The sequence below is a fragment of the Nannospalax galili genome, unplaced genomic scaffold (genome assembly GCF_000622305.1).
Source record: "Nannospalax galili isolate Female #2095 unplaced genomic scaffold, S.galili_v1.0 scaffold1263, whole genome shotgun sequence".
Classification (NCBI taxonomy): domain Eukaryota; kingdom Metazoa; phylum Chordata; class Mammalia; order Rodentia; family Spalacidae; genus Nannospalax; species Nannospalax galili.
In genome coordinates, this window is record NW_008349124.1 from 84,075 (window position 1) to 107,609 (window position 23,535).

The window sequence follows — 23,535 nt, forward strand, 5'->3', positions numbered from 1 at the left end:
AAACTATAGAAGCACTGACAGTATGGCAGCAACGAACACTCCAAGTATTTAAATTATGCTTTGTAACATCATTCCTCAGAAAAAGTATCAAATCTGCTCAGAATACTGGCTGATTCTAGACCTAGAAAAAAAGGAATATAAATGTGAACCTAAGAAATTCTGAATAAATAGGTCTGAGGAGATGGCTCAATCAGTAAAAAGCAAGCAAGAGGACCTAAATTCAATCCCCAGAACCTACTGGGGTGGGGGGGGGAAGACTGTAATCCCAACACTGGGTAAGTAGAGACAAGTAGATCCCCAAGGTTTTCTGGCCACTCCACCTAGCCTCCCTGACAAGTTTCAAGCCAGTAAAGAAACTGTGTTGCAAAACAAAGAAAGTGGATAGTACCTGAGGAATGACAGTCAAAGCTGTCCTCTGGCCTACATACACATACATACATACACACACACACACACACACACACACACACACACACACACACACACCTGCACATACATGTATCTGCACACACATAAACAACCAAAAAGAACACACCCAAACACAAACACACACACATCTCAAATCAAAAAGCAAGGAATTAGCTAAAGAGACCAAGCTGGCCTCAAACTTAGAGCTTCCTGTCTTAGATTTCCTGTACTCTAGGATTCCTGTGATTCACTGTGCCCAATTCAATAATTTTAAAAAATATCTTTTACTGAGTGGAAGGCATGAGTGCATGTGGTCAGAGGACAACTTTGTGGAGTCAATTCTGTATTTCCACCTTTGCGTGAGTTCCAAGGATGGAACACAAGTCTCAAGCAAGCGCTTTACCTGCTGAGCCATCTCACCTGCCCTCAACCATTTTTACTCTGCCTTTTTAGTAGGAATTACTGTCCAGACTAAAGAACTCCCATTAATAAGGCAAATTTCTTCTTCAAAGAAGAATGCCAGTTTATAAATACCAAAGAAATAATACAATAATAAAAATAACTATAACTTCAATGAATTAACTGATTCAAATAAGGATTATAAGGTTAAAACAATAAAGACTGATGGGGAGCTGTAAACTAATAATGCCAAGTTTCATCTCACAGATTCCCTGCCAGCTAAAAGGAAAAAAGTTAATTTTCCACAGGGAGGCATGGGTTGTCACAACCTTAAGCAAAAAAAAAATTAACATCACCATTTAAAGACACATCCAGATAGAAGAAAATATTTCCTGATGTGATGTAATATGATGTATATAACATTGCAAAGCATTCTGTCTAAAAATATTTAGCTCGAATTCAATCAAGTCTTTCTATTTTTCATAGACATATGCATCAAGTTTAACAACATTAAGAAGTAATCAAATAAATCCAGAATATAAGTCATTCTACAAGATAACTGGACAAGATTTTTCAATAACTTTCTATCATGGAAGGGAGAGGAAGCCACCCTAAATTAAGAAAAGTTTAAGAGGCATGACAGACAGATGCAACGTGTGAGATCTATTACTTCTCACACACCAGCATTTTTCTGGAACTATGTTCTTATCTTCTCAAATGAAAAATGTCCATGGAACCCTATCAGGACAGAAAGAAGGAAACTTTTATTAAACTTTCAACCCATAAAACAGCATTTCATGATATGATGTTTAACTCACCTCCACTCAACAGCTTCATGACTAGCCACAGCTCATCTTTTACCACAAAAGACGTGTAGTAAGATACAATATTAGGATGATGGCACTGACTCATGGCTTGAATTTCTTTCTACAAAGAAGAAAATACATGGTAATTCATTATATGCCAGCTTAAAACAAATGTGAAAATTAACAAATGCAGATTTGGTGATCTCAAGATTATTAAAAAATCTTTTCTGGGACCTTCAAGTAAGTAATCTCTTCAGGAATGGATAAACCAGAAGCAGGAGTTGGACCAGATTGCACACATCTATAATCCCAACACTTGAGAAACCACAGGAGGAGGACTGAGAGTTAGAGAATAGCCTGAGTTATATTACACTGGCATGAGCCTGTCTCAAAAAAAAATTTTTTTAGGGGCTGGAGAGGTGGTTCAGTGGTTAAGAGCACTGGCTGCTCTTACAGAAGACCCAGGTTCAGTTCCCAGCACCCACATGGCAGCTAATAGCTGTTCATAACTCCAGTTCCAGGGGACCTGACACCCTCTTCTGATCTCTGTGGGCACTGCACAACTTGGGTTTACCTACATACATGCAGGCAATACACTCATATACATAAATACACATAAAATAAAAATAAAATCTTAAAAAAAATTTTAATTAAAAAGGCTAAATCAGAAAATCACTCATCAAAATGGTTTCCCACAGTCCATTCTGACTTTACTACTTCTACTCACTACAGTCATCTCTGAAAGCAGAAGCATTCACTATCATACACAGTACCATAGAAAGCCTCCACTGGAACACATCTTTTTATTTTAAAATGCTCTTGAAGAACCATCTTCGGAAATCTGACTTTATAGCCACAGAGAATAATTACTAATAAGCAGAGGGTACGGGATTTTGTCACTGTTTGGGGGAGGGGGGTGCAACTTATTTTGTCTTGGTAAACTATCAGTTTACCTCATCTTTGTGAAATGTTTTTCACACTAAAAAGAAAACACACTGAAATGGGACAAAGCTATAAACTTACATCCAAAGTAGAAATCTGTACCAAAAGGTTAAATCTCTGTTTATGATTTTTTTTTTTTTTTTTTTTTTTTTTTGGTCTTTGTGAGACAGGGTCTCCCTATAGCTTCAGCTCACCTGGAATTCCCTATGTAGACCAGGTTGGCCTCTATCTCAAAGAGATCCGCCTGCCTCTGCCTCTCCCCAAGTGCTGGGATTAAAGAGGGTGCACCAGGACACCCTGTGACCCTGTCTTTTAAAAGAAATAAGGGGCTGGAGAGATGGCTCAGCAGTTAAGAGCTCTGGCTACTCTTGCAGAGGACCTGGGTTTGCACAACATGTGTGCACTTACACACATGCAGGCAATACATTTCTACACATAAAATAAAAATAGTAAAAAATTTTTTTAATTAAACAAAATTAAATAAAAATTAAAAAATTAAAATTTAAAAAAAAAAAAGCCTTTAATCCCAGCACTCAGGAGGCAGAAGCAGGTGGATCTTTGTGAGACAGAGGTCAGCCTGGTCTACACAGTGAGTTCCAGGACAGCTGGGACTACAGAGAGACCCTGTCTCAAAAAGACAAAAAAAGAAAAAAAAAAAAAGCCAGAACAACAACAAAAAGCAAGTCTTTATGGAGGAGGTGGAACCTGGATTTAGCTTTATAGATTATGGGGAAACTGTACCACTACAAAGTAAACAGCATAATAAGTTGGGGTTTTTTTTTTTTGGAGGGGGGGTTGTTAAGGAATTAAGCCAAGGACCACTAAGCCACATCCCTAGCCCCAAAGTAATTTTTAAATAAGAATAAATATGCAGGATATACTTAAGACACAATTGTTACCCTGCCCTAATCATGTACTGCTTCAGTGACCTAGCTTAATTCCTATACTGCCCAAATACTGTTTATAGCTAAGAACAGGACAGCTGAGTCAGAAGCTGCCTCTCAGGTAAATGGATCAAAGCTGGTTGGATCTCAGATGGTAATCAGGTCTACCAGACAACCCTTAACTTCAGTAAATTCCCATCTGCATGCTAAATCACACCCTCCACTCCAACTTTGACAACTGACAACTACCAAGACAATCATTAGGGGAAAAAAATCATAAGAAGGAACAGAAAAAAATTCCCAAAAAAGACCTATTTCTCCTTTTTTTTTTTTTTGGTCTTTTTGAGACAGGGTCTCCCTGTAGCCCCAGCTGTTCTGGAACTCACTATGTAGACCAAGCTGGCCTTGAACTCACAAAGATTCACCTGCCTCTGCCTCCCAAGTGCTGGGATTAAAGGCGTGTGCCACCACACCTGGCCTATTTCTCCCTTTTATTAGCCTATCTGTTCTCTGTATTTCTTTTACTCTCTGTAGCTCCCAATCATCACCAGGTGGAGATTTGCAAGTCTATCTCCGCTCAATCAGCACAGTACTGGTTCCACAAAAAAGGATCCAATTTGGGATCAAAAACTGGTTAGCTCAGGTGAAGCATGTATACGGCACCAGGCATGGTGGCAAATGCCTTTAATTTCAGTACTCAGGAAGCAGAAATAGGCTGATTTCTGTTGAGTTGGAAGCCAGCCTGGTCTACACAGTAAATTCCAGGCCAGCCAGGGCTACATATCAAGACTTTGTCTCAAAGAAAAAGAAAAAGAGAGATGGCCCAGTGGTTAAAAGCATGCTCTTGCAGAAGACCAAGGTTTACTTCCCAGCACCCACAAGGCAGCTAAAAACTGTTCTTATCTCCAGTTCCAGGGGATCCAACACCCTCTTCTGGCCTCTTTGGACACTGTATGCCCGTGTTACACTTACCTGCATGAAGGCAAAACACACACATAAAATAAAAATATTTCAAAAATTATTATAAAAAAGAGTTTATACTAGTCTTCTAGAGGGCCAAAGTTCTGTTCCCCACACCCACACTGGGTAGCTCTCAAGTGCCTCTAACTCCAGCTCCAGGGGATCCCACACCTCTGGCACTGGCATGTATATACACACATACACATACATACATACATACACACGTACACTCATGTATACACACAAATAATAATAAAAACAAATTTTAATTAGGAAAGCTGTATGGGTAAGTAGTTCCTGCTTTCCAAAGATATGTATTTATTAAGTACCTATTAGACCAACTATATGTCAGGCACAGTGCTAACATGACTATAGTGATGAGCCCTCATAAAACTCAAAGTCTGGTAAAGAAGTTAAATACTATTACAACACAGAATAGTAAACAGTCTGATAAGGCAAAGTATTAGACATTAAAAGAGTTCACTGGAGAGATACATTAACAAAATCTGTGTCATAATCAGTAAGGGCTTTGAAGTTTTATTGCATTGACACTGAAATAGGCTTTTGAGTGTTTAATTACCTGAACCACATCATGCAGGACCTTTTAAGTATATTTTAAAAATTAGCCTTCATCCTAACAGTTAGGGAATGGCATCAAAGGTTCAACCATATGACCTTTCATAAATTACTATAACTGCAATTTAGGAAATAAATGGAGACAGTAAGACTAGAGCCAAGAACTCTATAGACTATTACTACTACCAGAATAGGAGATCATGGAGAAATGTAATAGCTAACTTTTCAGTTATGATAACTGCAACCATGGTTATGTTAGTATTAGAGGAAGCTGAGAGAACAACACATGAAAACTCAGCATATGAGAACTCTTGCAAAAAGTTTTGCAGGCTCAGTGGGTAAAGGTGCTTGACAATCTGACAATCTGAGTTTGCTCTCCAAATTAGGCAGGCAAGCACAGGACAGTTTAGTACCCTGGAATGCTATTTGGTTTTGTTTCTGCAAAGCCCCCTCCTTATAATGCACCACTTGGCAGTGTACCTCCTTCACCTGCACATATTAGGCAAACACACCTCTTCCAACAATGTACCTAGCAACCTTAGCACTCCCTCAGATCACCACTGGACTACACATACTTCCTTGCCTTCACCTGTAGCAACAATCAAATTCTGACAGTTTCTATTCAAGTACAGTCTCAATGTATCAGGTACATAGAAAGGCCAATCCAATCTGAACTGGGCGTTCAAGTGAACTTTTAGGGACAATCCCCTATTTCCCATTTTATGCCTAGTCATAATTGAGTGTGCAGATTAAAGTCAGATGTATTATGGGAAGGGACATGCCTAGTAAGAAAAATAAACATGGCCTAATCTATCAATCAAAATAGAAAGCCACATAAACTACATCCCTTAGTGACCAGTCCCTCACTTCATTTAGATCACATAAAAGAGACCTCAGGATGTCTGTAGCCCAGGATCCTTGAGTACTTTCACTCATGTGGTCTGATGACAATCTTAACAGTGTATCTCTCTATAATCTGTATTATAACCTTGCTACTTTTGCAAATCTATGTAAGCCCTTATTTTCAATTCTTTGAAAAGAAGCCAAGAACCTGAAAACATCCAGCCTATACCCCAACACCGAGAACCTACATAATGGAAGGAGAAAACCAACTCCCACAAGTAGTCATCTGCCTTCCAGATAGGCACCAGGGGATCTGACACCCTCTTCTGACCTCCGTGGGCACTGCATGACATGGGCACACTTACATACATGCAGGCAATACATTCATACACATAAAAATAATAACAAAATTAGGACTGGAGAGATGGCTCAGTGGTTAAGAGCATTAACTGCTCTTGCAGAGGACCTGGGTTCGATTCCCAGCACCCACATGGGGGCTACAAACCATCCTTAACTCCAGTTCCAGGGAAATCCACAGCCCTCTTCTGACCTCTGCAGCAATGCCCGACATGGGTGCACTCACATATATGCAGGCAACACACTCATACACATAAAATAAAAATAGTAAATAAAATATTTAAAAAATAATAGAATACTTTTTAAAAAGAAATGTTTAATTTTTTTAAAAAAGATATGTACATGTAAGCCTGGTTTATACTAGTACTCTTCAGAGAACCCATGGTACTCTTTCTGCATTGCAATAAAAACAATACTGAAAATAAATTCTAATACTACAGTATCCCAAATTCTACATGTTAATCTCAGATTTTTTGGTTTGTTTTGAGTTGTTTTGTTTTTGAGACAGGATCTCCCTGTAGCCCCTGGTGGCCTCACATTCCCAAAGATTCACCTGCCTCTGCCTCCCAAACTGCTGGGATTAAAGGATGCACCACCATGCCCGGCCTGACCTCAGCTTTTTAAAGATAACCTGAAGGGCTTCATATCTCTCAGAAAGAGACCCCAGCATTCAGATCTCAGGTCTTAATATCATCAATAAATCAGGCATCTTTTTCACTCTACCTAAGGTGATCCCTGTGGACCCTGGGAGCAGTTCTTTAAGTACAAGAGTTTGGGTCCAACTGGAGGTGGTGGTAGGGTGTTTAGATACAGGTGCCCCACCTGATCACAGGTCCTACTATTCTGCATTTTCCCAGTGTGTAATTCTTGCAAAGGAGTGGGAGGAGCTTAGGGATTAGAAAATGGGTCATCTACTGGCCCTGGCTTGCCAATAATGTTACCAGTGAGGGAAGGCTGGGGAAGTTACAGAGACAGAGATCACACTAACACCTCTCCTCTGAGTTTCCAGGTTCTTCTTGCCCTCAGAGAATAAATTCAGGGATCAAAGAAAGGAATTGAAAGTAAGTTAGCTTCAGAATCAAGTACACACTGAAAAGGAAATACAGGCTTCTCAAGAGTTTCCATCACACATTTAAGAAGCAATGTTCTTTCAACTTTTAAACTAAGATTATCATTTTGTTAGTGCTGTGCTAAGTAGAAAACATTAGTTTTGAGTAAGAAAACCCTGATTTTTAATCTAGACACTGCCTCTTATTATGTGATTTACCCACCTCATCTGTAAGAGAGAATTACAACCTATTACTGAGATGTTTGAGGTAAAAGTACAATGAAGGATGTTTGCTGTAATCACCATCAGAACTTAATCAAGGAACTTAAATTTTGAGCCCCAGTCACTAACTAGTAAATAAGATATTTATCTCAATAGTATCCTTACTAATTATATACAATAACTAGCAAATGGGCCACACATGGTATCCCATCTCTGTAATCCCAGTACTAGGAAGGCTAAGGCAGGCAGATCACAAGTCCAGCCTTTGCTGGGCTACACAGCAGGTTACAGGTAAGCCTGGGCAATGAGGTGAGACCCTCTCTCAAAAAAGAGTTAACCAAGACTAGTGATGTAGCTCAGTTAGTAGAGTGCTTGCCTAGGATGCATGAAGCCCCAGGTTCAATCCAGGTATAGTGGCACACACCTGTATTCCAGCACTTAGGAATTGGAAGGAGGAGGATCAGAAGTTCAAGATCATCCTTGGCAACATTGTAAATTGGAGGCCAGACTGGGATATCATCAAGAAATCAACAATGGAAAACAAACATAATGATGATTTTATAAATTATGGGAAAACAGAAGAAATAAAGGATTTTTGGAATATTTAAAATATTTTTTAAACCTTTTGAGAATCTCATGAGTACTGTATTTATATCGTTTTTGTTTTTTTTTTTTAGTTATGCCTCTGTGTTATAACTCAGAATGTGTCTTTACACACTGGGCTTAAGACTCATGGCTTGTGATTTAATACTGTACTTCTTCACCCAGCTATCACAACATATCACCTCTGACACATATTATGTCATTTTATTATGTCATTTTTTTTTATTTATTATTTTTATTTTATGTGTATGTGTGTATTGCCTGCATGTAGGTAAGTGCACCTGTGTTGTGCAATGCCCACAGAGGTCAGAAGAGGCTGTCAGATTCCCTGGAACTGGAGTTACAGACAGTTGTTAGCTGCCATGTGGGTACTGGGATTCAAACCCAGGTCTTTTGCAAGAACAACCAGTGTTCTTAACCGCTGAGCCATCTCTCCAGCCCCTATTTTTTTTTTTAATGTGTATGAGTGTTATACCTGCATGTAGGTAAGTGCACCTGTGTCGTGCAATGCCCGCGGAGAACAGAAGAGGCTGTTGGATCCCCTGGAACTAGAGTTATGGACAGTTGTTAGCTGCCATGTGGGTGCTGGGATATGAACCCAGGACTTCTGTGAGAACAAGTGTTCTTAACCGCTGAGCCATCTTTCCAGCCCCACATGTCATTTTTAACTCTCCTTCTGCCCCCCAACTCTTCTCACACCTCTCAATTTCATGACCTCTCAGTTCATCCTTTTTTTTTTTTTTTTTTTTGGAAAAAGGCTCTCCCTGTAGCTCTAGCTGGTCTGGAACTCAATATGTAGACCAGGCTAGCCTGGATCTTACAGAGATCTACCTACCTCTGACTCCTGAATACTGAGATTAAAGGTATGCACCACCAAACCCAGGTAAAGAATTTATTCCTTTTTATGTGTATGATGTTTTGCCCACATGCACATAAGTGTAGTGTTCATGGAGGCTAGAAAAGTGTGTTGGATCCCCTGGAACTGGAATTATGACCAGTTGAGAGCCACCATGTGGGTGCTGGGAAAGGAACCCAGGTCCTCTGCTGGAGCAGGAAATGCTCTTAACTGCTGAGTTATCTCTCTGGTCCCTTTGTGATCTCTTCTTTAATGGGCCTACTGAGTGCACTTAGTGGTACTCATATGTTCCTGGTTGACCACTTAGGACTGGATAACCTCTCAATGGCCTTTTCCTTAGAGAAAACGGTTTATCCCCCTTTCAGCAGGCATTAACTGCCTGTAGCTCATCGTCTAGAGGAAGAACCTTGTGAAATTTCCCTCATCCATATTGGTATTTCAACTGCTGTCATTATGCAGGTTCATTTTAGGCAACCATATTATTGAGATTTCATGGCTGCAGCTTCCCTGTCATGGCTAGCAGCAGGGTATTTTGGAATGTCCATTTGAGTTGTTCTTCAGATGTCTATACTATAGGTAATGGTTAGTTTATGCATGTGAGCTAAGCCCTGACATCAATTTCAGACAAATTCTAATTATAGCTGTTGGTATGAAGGTATTTTAAGATTTAAATCAGTGTACTTTAAGTAAAGTACTCCTAACACTTAAAAAAAAATCAGCCAGGCGTGGTGACGCTCACCTTTAATGCCAGCACTTGGGAGGCAGAGGCAGGTGGATCTTTATGAGTTCAAGGCCAGCCTGGTCTACACAGTGAGTTCCAGGACAGCTGGGGCTACAGAGAGACCCTGTCTAAAAAAAAAAAAAAAAAAAAAAAAAGAAATCAACAATGGGCTGGGTAGAGTGCACCTTTAATCCCAGCACCTGGGAGGCAAAGGCAGGCAAACCTCTGAGTTTGAGACTATCCTGGTCAACATAACAAGGTCCAGGCCAACCAGTGCTATATAGTGAGACCTTGTCTCAAAAAAAGGGGACTAACAACCATTTGCAACCCCAGTTACAGGGGAATCTGATGCCCTTTTCTGATCTCCAAGGGGACTGTGCAACACAGGAGCACTTACACACCAGCAGGCAATACACTCAAACACATAAAATTAATAAATAAATAAATAAATAAATAAATAAATAAATAAATAAATAAATAATAAATAATAAATAAATAAATAAATAAATAAATAACTAGAACTGCCATATGATCCAGCTATTCCACTCCTGGGCATATGCCTAAAGGGCTCGATATCCTACTACAGAGATACCTGCTCATTCGTCTTTGCTGTTGCTCTATTCACAATAGCTAAGAAATAGAATTAGCCATAATGTCCATCTACTGATGAACTGATCATGAAAATATGGTACATAAACAACAGAATTTGATTCAGTTGTAAAGAAAAATGAAATTAGGAAACTGCAGGTAAATGGATGGAACTGGAAAAAATTATATTAAGTGAATTAACCCCAGGCACAGAAAAGCAAATGCTATAAGCACTCCCTCTCATGTGGATCCTAGCTTCCAATCTAATTTTGTGTGTTCAACTTGGAGTACCTGCAGAAACTAGGACACTAGAAAGAGGTCATTGGAAAGGTGGTCACTTATGGGGGGGATAGAACATAAGTAACAGGAAAGTAGACAGAGGAATACTGAGGATGGAAAGTGTTAAGCAAGAGCAGGGGATAGGCAGATAGGGAAATGAAGGGTCAGAGTACAGGTAAATCAAAACAAAAGTTTGAAAAAGCCATATGGAAACCAACTATTTTGTAATCAAATTTTAAAGCCCTAAGACATTTTCAAGGATCACTGCTATAGTTCATTACTAGAAAAGTTTCTATAACTGCATATGTGGCCAAAATGCAACACAGATACATATAACTCTTCCTAAATTCAACAACAGGCCAAAAATGGGGCTTACAGTAGCCAGATGACACCCAACATGGGTGTGTCAGTGGCCCAGGCCTCCTGTAGTAGCCTGGAGAGCCAGTCGGTGAATGGCTGTTCTGGAGCCTGTGACAGCGGTCAGAACAGCATGAGTGCATAGGATTAGTACTGTTAGAACATTTGAGTTATTTCTATTAAAAAAAAAAAAAGAATCACAGGCAGCCAATATGCAGTGAAGTACAGTTCATAACTAGAGGAAGCTGGGGGACCGACCCACTTCACACCCTAGTTTGTGAAATCTGGATTTTAAAATGGTATCTTCAGCGTTTCTCATGCAAACTTTTCTTCTAGCATGTTAATGCTGAGTAAACTAAAACCATTTCCTCAATTTTTCTCAATTAACATTTTGGTAGCACACTTCAGAGTGATGTCACCTCAGTTAAAGTACTCTAAGTATGCTAAGTGTGGATCTTTTACAGCACCCCAGAGTGAACATACTGGGGAGAAGTACTTTTCTGGAGAACTCAAAGGTGCTAGAGCCCCGATTCAAAGATGAGCATTCTCTTGCTCATTCTACTTTATATTCTCATTTAAAATCTTTTAGGTTAAATTTAAGCTTTTTTTTTTTTTAATTTATTTTATGTGTACGAGTATATTGCCTGCATGTAGATGAATGCACCCATGTCATGCAGTGCTGTGGAGGTCAGAAGAGGGCTTCAAATTCCCCCGGAACTGGACTTAAGGACAGTTCATAGCCGCCATGTAGGTGCTGGGAATTAAACCCGGGTCCTCTGCAAGAACAGTCAGTGCTCTTAACTGCTAAGCCATCTCTCCAGTCCCAAGTTTAAGCTTTTTAAAGGGAGTTGAGACACAATATTAATATTGTATGAATTGGTGAAGCCTTGATTTAGTTTTCTTTGTACTGTGATTTCCATTTGTGTGTATTTTGCTAAGTGAAACTTGTTAACATTTTTTTATTAAACCAAATTTCTTACAATAAAGACTTTCACAATGAAAAAAAATTTTAAGCATGTTTATAAAAAGGAAACTACTTATTTTCAATGGAATCCATCACATCAAATAAAAAACAATCTCGAAAAAAAAAAGGAGAAAGAAAATGAAATGGATTCTTTTTTTTTTTTGAGCTAGTATATCATGTATTCCAGGCTGGCCCCAAACTCACTATGTAGCTAAGGATGACCTTGAATTTCTAATCTTCCTGCTCCCACCTCTGAAGTACTGAGAGACCACCACTGCATCTGGCCAAAATAAATTTTCAAAAAAGGCAAATGATAGCTATTCACATTGGTATCCTCAAATCCCAGTTTTAATATATAGGTTAAATTTTGTATTTTGATTTAGCAGAATTAATTTACAATTTATAGATTTCTTTCATCACTGCTGTCCCAAAGTTCAAATGGTGCTCTAAGGTACCAGTGGCAACCATTATTCCAAAATCTTCAAACAAGACTATAATGAACCTCTCCTTCCAAGCCTGTGTCTTTCTCCACAGTTGACTTCAGATCACTGCAGCAACCCTCTCCATTCCTTCAGCTTCTACCCAAGTATTTATCTCATCCGCTCCAAGTTACATATATAATTCTATTACTACTTTTTCTTTCATTCCAATTATTCCCTAATACTCAGTACAGACAGTACCAGAAATTCACTTCAATTCTGGACAGTGTGGAGGGTTGCAGATGTAGCTTAGCAGCTGACTCCTTGCCTAGCAAGCAAGAGGACCTAGGTTAAAGCTTCAGCACCAGAGGAAAAAAAAAATGGTTGACAATGGAAAAACTTCTAAACCACAGAGATAATCTCAGTCCTAACCTCTGTCCTTTGTTTTTTCCTTGTTTAAATTTTATTTATTTATTTATTTGGGGTGCGGTCCCATCTGCACATCCCATGGTGCACATGTGGACATGAGAGGGCAACTTATGGAAACTGGTTCTCTCCTTCTACCATGTGGGTCCCAGAGATTAAACTCAGGTTGTCAGGCTTGGCAGCAAACCCCTTCACCCACTGAGCCATCTTGAGAGGTCATCCCTACCTTTTCTAGTACTAGCTGAATATACCCTTAGAAAAAAATCACTTAATAAAATAACATTAGTACATCTGGTATAAAAGTACCTGAAGGGACTTATATTTTCACTTTAAGCCAAAGAAACTAAAGGTTTAAAACATTAAATAAATGAGCCAGGTGTGGTGGGGCATGCCTTTAGTCCCAGCACTCAGGAGGCAGAGGCAGGCAGATCTCTTTGAGTTCAAGGCTACCTGGAGCTACAGGGAGACCCTGTCTCAAAAATACAAAAAAAAAGCCAGGCGTGGTGGCACATACCTGTAGTCCTAGCACTTGGGAGGCAGAGGCAGGCAGATCTCTGTGAGTTCAAGGCCAGCCTGGTCTACATAGTAAGTTCCAGGACAGCTGGGGCTACAGGGAGACCCTGTCTAGAAAAAACCAAAAAAAAAAAAAAAAAAATTTAAATGATTTTTTAACAACTGACAATTGTCCTTACTGAGTACTCACTACATTCTTAAACTATACTAGTAATCCCAGCACACAGACAAACATAAAACAATCCCTGTCTGGCTGCATTTTTTGCCATAGAGTATCTGTTAGCACTACTGATCCTTGGGATTACAAGGGAGAGGAGGAGGAAGAGAGGAGACTACACAGTTGATAAAGTGTTTATTTAGCATCCACATTAAAGCCAGGTGTGACAGACATGTGCTTGGCCAGCACTGGAAGGCAGAAACAGGAGGAGCCCTGGGGTTTGCTAACCAACCAGTCTAGCCAAATAAAGCAAGCTCCAGGTTCACCTCAAAAGATAAGGTGGATAGTGAGTGAGGAAGTCACCTGACATCAACCTCTGGCCCGCAAATGCCCAAAACACTTAAAAAATAAATCTAGCCAGGCATGGTGGTGGCATGCCTTTAGTCTCAGCACTCAGCACTCAGGAGGCAAAGGCAGGCAGATCTCTGTGAATTCAAGGCCAGCCTGATCTACATAGTGAGTTCCAGGACAGCTACAGGGAGACCCTGTCTCAAAAAAAAAAGACCCAAAAAAATAAAAAAATAAAAAAATCTAAAGCCAAGCCTGATGGCACAGGCTTTTAGTCACAGCACTTGGGAGGCAGAGGCAGGCAGATCGATCCCTGTGATCTACAAAGTAAGTTCCAGGACACCCAGGGCTCCATAATGAAACCAGCTCAAAATAGATACATAAATAAAGCTGGGTATGGTGGCACATGCCTTTAATCCCAGCACTTGGGAGGCAGAGGCAAGCAGATCTCTGTGAGTTCCAGGTCAGCCTGGTATACAAAGTGAGTTCTAGGACAGCTGGGGCTACAGGGAGATCCTGTCTCTTAAATTTTTCTAAATAAATAAAAAGGGTGGACAAATTCATTCTATCTCTCATCTTATACCAGTGCTCATAATACAAACTGATACCATGCTTCTATAAAGCCAGTATCTTTTAAAGATATTCCCCTTGACCTAAAAAACAAATCCATGGTATTATCTAAAGAAATAAGATAATTAAATAATCATTGTTTACATCAATAAGAAAACAGACTAAACATCTAACACCACAGAACATGATAAATTGTGGTCTACCTATTCAATGGATACTACTAAACATAGAAAGAGTAGTATGATAAACTATTCAAAAAGAGCAAACGATTGCATTATCATAAAAATGCAAAGATATTTAAATGTCCATAGTATAAAAGAGTATATATCAAATGTTAATCTCAGAGGGAAAAGATAACTTTTTTCAACTTACCTTGATTTTATAAAAAAAAATTATTATTATTTATTAATGAAAATAAATCTTTGCCCAAAGAAGCTAAAAACATGATGTAATTTCTCTACTATAAATATATGAGCATATCTTTTCATTTAAGACAAATGAGCTATGCATACCAGAAGTTCATCCATGCTAGTCTGACATTTTTCAAGGTTTATCCGTTTGATTGCCACTTTCTCCTTTTTGGGGGCACAATAAGCTGCTTGGACCACAGCAGTTGCTCCACTCCCTAAAAATAAATGAATGAATGAATAAATAAATGAACAAACACACACATAAAAACATGACATTTCTAATTCCTACAGTTTTAACAAGTGAAGAATTTAAGTTATATTATTCCAATTGTGGATAACAGATGGGAAGAAATACCCTACAACATCCAGTAAATAAAAGTAACAGCCTCAAGGCCAGACAGATGATCTCATCCAGGACAGGTGACTGGCCCAACTGACTAGAGCATCAGCGTGGGCATGGTTCTCTATCCCACACTTAAAACTGTGGCATGTCAGATTCATCCTTGTCTCATATCTCTAGCAATGCCAAGCCAGTCAGTCAGGACAGGTTCTGCAGAGATGAAACAGGAATTGCAGTGGTACCAGAAAAATAGAAAAAACCAGCATTGTAAGAGCTCTGGAAACTAAATCGCCATGAGAATTACAACTCACAAAAGTAGGATAGAAAGCTATACCGTAAACCTAAATAGGGCACCTGCTAAACTAGAAGATTTGAATAGGATCAAGAGTCTGCCAACATAATAAACCAAATGTCCAGGATATAATCAAAATAGGCATGATGTTGGATGTGCTGTCACATACCTGTAATCCCAGCACTTGGGAAAGGGAGGAGGATCAGTTCAAGGTCATCCTTGCTACATGGCAATTTTGGAGACCAGCCTGGACTATGTAAGATCCTATCCCAAACAAAAAAAAAAAAAACAGGGGCTTTTGAAAAAGAAAAGCTGGCATGCCAGTTCCCAAATGACTGAGTGCTGGTGCTGGATGGACCATGTCACACAAGGTGAATATTTTCCTGACCATAGGTGCTTCTTATATTTATCTCTAAATTCTGAACTCCAATTTTGGCAAGTAAGAAAAAAAGTAACTGGAAAGCCAAGATGGCAACAGTGCAGTTGCGGGCACCAGAGCAATGGTGATGGCAGCAACAGAGCTCAGCACATACTTAAAACATGACTCATGGCCTCTTCACTTGATTAAGAATCTCAGTGAGATGATAGTGAAATGAGGCAAGCCCCAGGGAGTCAGCCTCTGGGACTTAAAACACCATACCAGTAAGATGTCTCATCACTTGTTCCCCCCGGACATGGGAGAAGACGCAAGAGCAATGGACATCAAGAGAACCAACTGGGTCCTCAACCATGAGAAAGAAAAATTCTTGAGCCTGGCCACCCTTGCCCTGATGGACAGGGTAGAGCTAAGATGTTGGTCACCGGACTCTAGTGAGAGTGAGAGGGCCAGGCAGTGACTTCAGCCAGGAGATGGTTGCGACCATCCCACCTTACTGCACCCCAGTACACCTCTCCTACCAGATGCTAGACCTGCAAGCTTCCACTGCACAGCTACCCATAGTGGGCAGCCATCATCATCAAGTACTGGCTGCAGCAACAGAAACCTTGAACTGTACAGATTTCAGAAAATACACTAAAGGACACTGCTATAAAGCTGTTGTGCGATGCTATGAAGCCTCCCAACTGCCACTCACAAAATCTTAGGGTGACAAAATGTTGGGTTGGAGGCCTGTGAGCTAACTGCTGCCTGCTGTGAAATCAGAGCTTCTTCTTTTACCCAGAGTAAAACCCTGTGGGGAATAAAACTGTTGGAAAATGCCTTGGACCACAATGGAGTGATTATGCTGACTGATGCCCCAAAACAGTCAAAGTGTATCCTGCAGGTACTTGGGTCACAAGTAACTAATTTTGATGAGGAAATCCAAGCAGTTCTGACAGCTGAGGACGGAGAAATCCCTACTGGACAATCCTAAGCAGTGGGTAAGCGAATCAAAAAAAGTATGTGAAAATTCCATCCCAAGAAACTTAGGCACATTCTGACCCAAAATCATGTAAAAAAGAAAAGGAATGGGCTCTTACTTTGGCCCATTTGTGTGTAAGAATTATAAATCACTAACATTCCAATGAGATATGATTTCTCTGGCAACCAGTTCAGATGTGTTGTGTAAGACAGGTGGGCTTTTCATTTGCTAATATGGGACATGCAGTCAGAGGTGGAAGGAGGTAGGGGTGGTAAAGTAAAGGTGGCAATGGGGGAGGGGGTCTGAACATGATTAAAATACATTCATTGTATAGAATACTTGAATCAATAAAATTGGTAGGCTTGGGTTAGAAATTGGGAGTTGTGACACACAGTTTTTAAATCTGTAATCACATGGAGTAATATTTTGTGTATCTATTTTGTAAAGTTCTAGTTCAATCAATCTTGAAATTTGTTGATGTTTTAAATTATAAAAACTTTATACTTCTGTTCATAGAAATAAAAAAACTCAAAGAATAAACAAGGGGGGATGGCTCAGGGGGTAAAGAAGCTCAAACCCTGGGACCCATATAGTAGACAGAACTTATTCCTTTGTCACACAGATTCCAAATGCACGTGTGCAGGGACACATATACAAGCACATTAATTATTAACTGTAGTTTAAAATTTTTTTATAGCCAGGCATGGTAGCGCACACCTTTAGTCCCAGCACTTGGGAGGCAGAGGCAGGCGGATCTCTGTGAGTTTGAGGCTAGCCTGGGGCTACAGGGAGACCCTGTCTCAAAAAAGCCAAAAAAGCCAGGCGTGGTGACGCATACCTTTAGTCCCAGCACTTGGGAGGCAGAGGCAGGTGGATCTTTGTGAGTTTGAGACCAGCCTGGTCTACATAGTGAGTTCCAGAACACCTGGGGCTACAGGAAGACCGTGTCTCAAAAAGACCAAAAAAAAAAAAAAAAAAAAAATTCTATAAAAACAATGAAGGGAGGAAAAAGAGTACTAGACTGAACCTAGGGCCCTGCGAATGCCGAGCACATGTTTTACCACCAAAGCTACATCCTCAGCCCCCAGAAGTTATTTTTAAAGCACCAAATGAACTATACAACTAAGACATATAATTACTGAGATAAGACGTTTGCTGGGCCATGAGTGGTAGTACAATCTTATTTTTTAATGTGTATGAGTATTTTTTGTTGTTGCGGTCTTTTTGAGACAGGGTCTCCTTGTAGCCCCAGCTGTCCTGGAACTCACTATGTAGACCAGGCTGGCCTCAAACTCACAAAGATCCGACTGCCTCTGCCTCCCAAGTGCTGGGATTAAAGGCGTGTGCCACCACGCCCGGCATGTATGAGTATTTTGCCTGCATGTATTTAAGTACACCCATGTTGTACAATATCCATGGAGGTCAGAATAGGGCATCAGATCCTTTGAACTGGAGTTATGGACTATTATTAGCCACCATGTGGGTGCTGGGAACCAAACCCGGATCCTTGGCAAGAACAGCCATGATTTTAACTGCTGAGCATTCTCTCCAACCCCAGGGAGCATAGCACACACCTTTAATCCCAGCACTCAGGAGTCAGAAGCAAGTGGACCACTGTGAGTTCAAGGCCAGCCTGGTTTACATAACCAGTTTTAGACCAGCTGGGGCTACAGAAAGACCCTCTCAAAAAGACCAAAAAAGAAAAAACAAAGAAAAACAAAAAATTCTGCTGGAGGCTCAATGATGTAGAGATCAGAGAAGATAAACTCTGTGAATCTGGAAGCAAGATCAATAGTTGATCGGAGCAACAAAGAAAACACACTGAGAAAAAAAAGTCTTAGGAGCAGTAGGGTAAGAAATCTAGAATTCATGCAGTACATAAAATAATACTTCCACCTTCAAGGTATACATGTTCTAATCCCCAAAACCTGACAAAATGTTACTTAAAATGAAAAAAAAGACTTTTTGGTTCTTACCAAATTAAAAACCCTAAGTCAGTTATGACACCAGCACTTGAGGCAGAAGAGGGAAGATCATGAGTTTAGGCCAGACTGGGCTACATAGTGAATTCCAGGTTAACCTGAGTTACATGAAACCTAGCCTCAAAATAATAATAATAGTTGTTATTATTTTAGATCTTGAGATAGGAATGATTACTTTGGATTACCTGAGTGGAGCCAGTATAATAATTAAAAGGATCCCTGTATGTGAATGAGGGAGGTAGAAGGGCAGAGTCAGAAAAGATAATGGAAGTAAAAGTTGTAGTGATGCAGTTAGGAGCCAAGAAATGAAAGTTAACACATGCTAAAATGTGGACATCGAAAATATCAGGCTATGTAAGTGAAGCCCAGCACAAACGGTCACATAGTATTAGATTTCCTTTGTATGAAATGTTCAGAATAGGCAAATTCACAGAAGAAGAAAACAGTGGTGACCAGGGTTGGGAGAGAGGGAACGGAAGCTGCTACAGGACAGACACAGGTTTACTCTTTTTTAGTGATGATTATAAAACATAATACAAAAAAATTTGATGAAATGGACATTTTTAAATTAAGATAAACTTTTAATTTCTTATAAAAAGGGTAATAGAATACTACAACTTTAGCTCCTAATCTAATAATTTATTTTGTTTCTGTTGTTTTGGTTTGGTTTTGAGACAGGGTCCAGGGTCCAGCTGTAGCCTAGCTGGCCTGGAACTCACTATGGAGAACAGGCTGACCTTGATCTCACAGAGATCCACCTAACCTCTGCTTTCTGAGTGCTGGGATTAAATAATAATTTTGAAAAAAAGATGGAACAATGATTCAAAACAATTGAAACTCAATCAAGATGTAGAAAACAAGTGAAATTATTTTTAAAGATCAATGTGTTGTTTTAAAGCTTTTGTTGGTTTACTTCTCCCTTATTATTTAGGATAAATTCCCAGTCCTAGGATATAGTCTTCTAAAGATGGTCCAAGCCATTTAAGGGTGTGAGAATTAAACTACAAATTCAGTCTCATTCACATTCTCACTCACACACCAATCCTTCCCTTTCTCTCCCTCCTCCCTTTTTACTCCCTGACCATGGATTTTTCAAGTTTTGCCTAGGTGTCAATCATCCTCTACTAGAAATGAATCTGCATTTACAGGCCCCTCCTCAGATCCCGAAACTACACCACCAACTTGACACTGAACCAAGTACTTGATAACTAAACCCATTAATTTATTTTTCATATCCTAGGTATAATTTATTTTGCCCCACCTCCACACCTCTAGGCAAGCTGCTTGCCTTTCTTCTTATGTACTATACACACAATGCCCTCCTTTGAATGTCTGACTCAAACTCACTTTCAAGAAGTTCCAATGAAAAAAGGATTCAAATTCAAATTTCAGCTCCACTACATTTTTTTTTTTTTTTTTGTCTTTTTGAGACAGGGTCTCCCTCTAGCCTCGGCTGGCCTGGAGCTCACTATGTAGACCAGAGTCGCCTAGAACTCACAGAGATCTAACTGCCTCTGCCTCCTGAGTGCTGGAATTAAAGGTGTGCACCCCCTCACTCCCATCCCCCAGCTACCACTACTATTAATAAGAGTAAATTTCCATTTTCTGACTATGTACAGAGGCAGGAAAATGCTCAATAAATGATTGCTCTTATTCACTTTTTGTTCACTACCTAATTTTTAGTCATTTAAACTGTTCAAATACGTGTGTGTGTGTGTCCTCAACTATTTAGCACAGGGTAGGCTAATCATGCACCTAAAAGTACTTGATTATCAAAACACAGGAAGGCAAATTATAACTACTAGCTCTCTACTCTCCACATTTCGTTGAAATTGTGAGGGTTCTTCCCCCTACATTTCAATCACTATAAAGTTCTCTTGTACAGTCAGCCCCAGATAGAAATTATAAACACTTCAAGGAAAATGTTCATTAAATTCTTCCCCCTCCCTCCCCATTCTCTCATCCTTTCCCAAATAAAAAGTAATTTCAAGGAAATGTTGGCAAGAGGGGGCAGGAGTGAATAAAAATGCTATCTGTCTCACATAGTAATTATCTTAACAGAAAACAGTTCTCAGCAGAACGCCTAACAAAATTCAAAATGTTTTCAATATTCTAAGGGAAAGGCTACCTAAGGACTCCCTCATAGCAAGCATTCACTTTCAGTTTTACTACCTTTGATGAGATTTCACATCAGCCTGTAAATCAAAAGTGCTTATCACACAAGCATGAGAATCTGAGTTTGGATCTCCAGAACCCAGAAATAAGCTGAGCATGGTGGCAAAGGCTCACACTCCTGATGCTGGGGAGGGAGAGACAAAACCCTATCAAAACCAAAACAAAACAAAATATTGAAATTCCCAATGGGGGAAGGAGGTCAGGAAAAAGAAAGATCAAACTGCTAAATAAAAGAATACATATATTTTCTAGAAGGAAATACAAAATCTTAATAGTTCATGGGCTAGAGGGATGGCTCAGCAGTTAAGAGCACTGACTGCTTTTGCAGAGGACCTGGGTTCGATTCCCAGCACCCACATGGTGGCTACGAACCGTCCTTAACTCCAGTTCCAGGGGAATCCAAAGCCCTCTTCTGACCTCCATGGCACTGCACTACATGGGTGCACTCACATACATGCAGGCAATACACTCGTATACACAAAATAAAATAATAGATAAATAAAAGAGTAGTTCACAGTAGCTTGTACCTATAATCCCAGCACTTGGGAAGTGAAAGCAAGAGGCTCGAAAGTTCAAAGTCACACATGCCAGACTGGGGTACATGAGAACAAACAAAAAAGTGGTAGCCACAGAGTGGACAAAGAAATATCTTGTCGTCAACAAAAGAGAAAATTTTTGAAAATACTAGTGTCTATAGATATTAATACAGAGAAAGAGGACATCAATTTTTCAACTCGCATGTAGTGGTCTGTTTTATTTATATTACAAAAAGAAAGCATTTATGTTATGTTGAAAGAAAATAGTCAAATCAAGATTTCTGAGTTTCCAGAAAAAAAAAATACTGCAATAGCAAAATAAAATAATTTTATAATCACTTTTTAATTACAAGTCAATTCATGAATATCAGAACATGACAAAGAAAGACTACCTTTATTTACTTATTTTGTGTGTGTGTATGAGTGTTTTGTCTGCATGTATGTAAGTGGACTACGAGCGTGCAATGCCTCGCTACTATCTTCATTTTTAAGAAAGATTATCATAAATGTGCCTCATTTATGTCATCTAACAGCAACTAACATGGATCAGACATACTAATTTTCATTTATTCTGTCAAACTTTAACTTCACTCATTTTTTCCATTTCATTTTTCATTGTGCCTATTCATATCTATTCAAATACATTGGTGACCAAGGGTTGGGAGACTGGGGAATGGAAGCTGCTGCAGGACAGACACAGGTCTTTTTTTTTTTTTCGGTCTTTTTGAGACAGGGTCTCCCTGTAGCCCCAGCTGGCCTGGAACTCACTATGTAGACCAGGCTGGCCTTGAACTCCCAGAGATCCTCCTGCCTCTGCCTTCCAAGTGCTGGGATTAAAGGTGTGCGCCACTATGCCCAGCTGGTTTACTCTTTTTTTAGTGATGGTTATAAAACATAATACAAAAAAAAATTGATGAAATGGACATTTTTAAATGGTAACTTTTATCTTAATTTCTTACAAAAAGGGCAATAAAAACTAAAGTATACAGTGTAAAATTCTTTCTAACAGACTTTTTGATTTTAAAAAATTCCTTTACAAACCAGGCACAGTAATTCACACTTATAATTGCAGCACCTGGGAGATACAGACAGGATGATTAGACTGGATTCTCTAGAGTTCAAAGCCAGCCTGAACTGTATGAGACCCATCCTCAAAAACAAACAATAAGGCTATTAGAGTTCTACAACTGGTCACACACAGAAAATAGGTGTCTGGGAGATGCCCAGCACTAAATGACACATCTACAGTGGAACCTCTATACCTAGGGCTCATAAAACATGGACGGCTCAGTGGTTAAGAGTACTGGCTTCTCTTACAGATGACCCAGGTTCAATTCCCAGCACCCACATGGCTGCTAACAACCATCCAAAACCCCAGTTCCAGGGGATCCGACACCCTCTTCTGACCTCTTTGGGCATTGCATGTAGGGTGCACCTACCTACACGCAGGCAATACATTCATACACATAAAATAACAAATAAAGAATTAAAGAGAAGAAACAAAGCAGAATGGGGTAGAGAGGATACTAAAACATTACTCAACTCTCGCCAGTGAAGGTTCCTCTTGTCACAGAGTGTGATGTACACAGAAGGCCACAACTGGCTAAGTTTTACTGAATAAGAGACTGCAGAGTGTGTGTCCCTGGATAGGACTCCTATATTAAACCTCACCCATCCACAGCTCAGGAACCATTGTGGAAGAGGGGGTAAAAAGATTGTTAAGAGCCAGGGTTGGTGAATGAACAAAAGGAAACAGGCTTTCAGACCACTGAAAACTTGCTCATATGAACTTGCAACAATGGTGACAGCATGAATAAGACTCATCATGCCAATTCAATCAGGGGGAAAGAAAAAAAAAAAAACAGCACAGAGAGAGGGAAATGGGCAGCAGGCCCCAATCCTAGCAGAACTATTGGCAACTGATTACTGTTGGGTGAGGGGGAATAGATCTTTAAGGAAAAGACTCTAGATAGGCTGACTAGACTCCAGTTGATGAGTCTGCACTGACAGACATCTGGATACAAATGCTTGACCAGAAAGGAATTAACATATATGACAGAATGCATGAAATCCAGTGGGGGAGTAGGGAAGGTGATTTGATTAAGATTTCTGTTCTAGTTTGTTCTCCATTGCTGTAACAAAATACTCTGACCAATACCAACTTGGGGAGGAAAGGGTTTATTTTATCTTATATCTCCCAGATCACAGTTCATC

General features: G+C 39.7%; 1 protein-coding gene and 1 non-coding gene across 2 annotated transcripts in view; both read right to left on the reverse strand.

The window, feature by feature from the left end:
• The window catches only part of Oxsr1 (oxidative stress responsive kinase 1), a gene marked incomplete at its 3' end in the record, with an annotated part of 116,643 nt that overhangs the window by 73,417 nt on the left and 19,691 nt on the right, over positions 1-23,535 (reverse strand). Inside the window, exons 2-3 of the mRNA XM_017801464.2 lie at positions 14,759-14,871; positions 1,626-1,734 (exon numbers count right to left, since the gene is read on the reverse strand). Of these exons, the coding sequence (XP_017656953.1) occupies positions 1,626-1,734; positions 14,759-14,871 (222 nt within the window). The remainder of the gene's footprint in view (positions 1-1,625; positions 1,735-14,758; positions 14,872-23,535) is intronic.
• On the reverse strand, positions 8,121-8,252 carry LOC115072599. Its single transcript, XR_003851642.1, has one exon.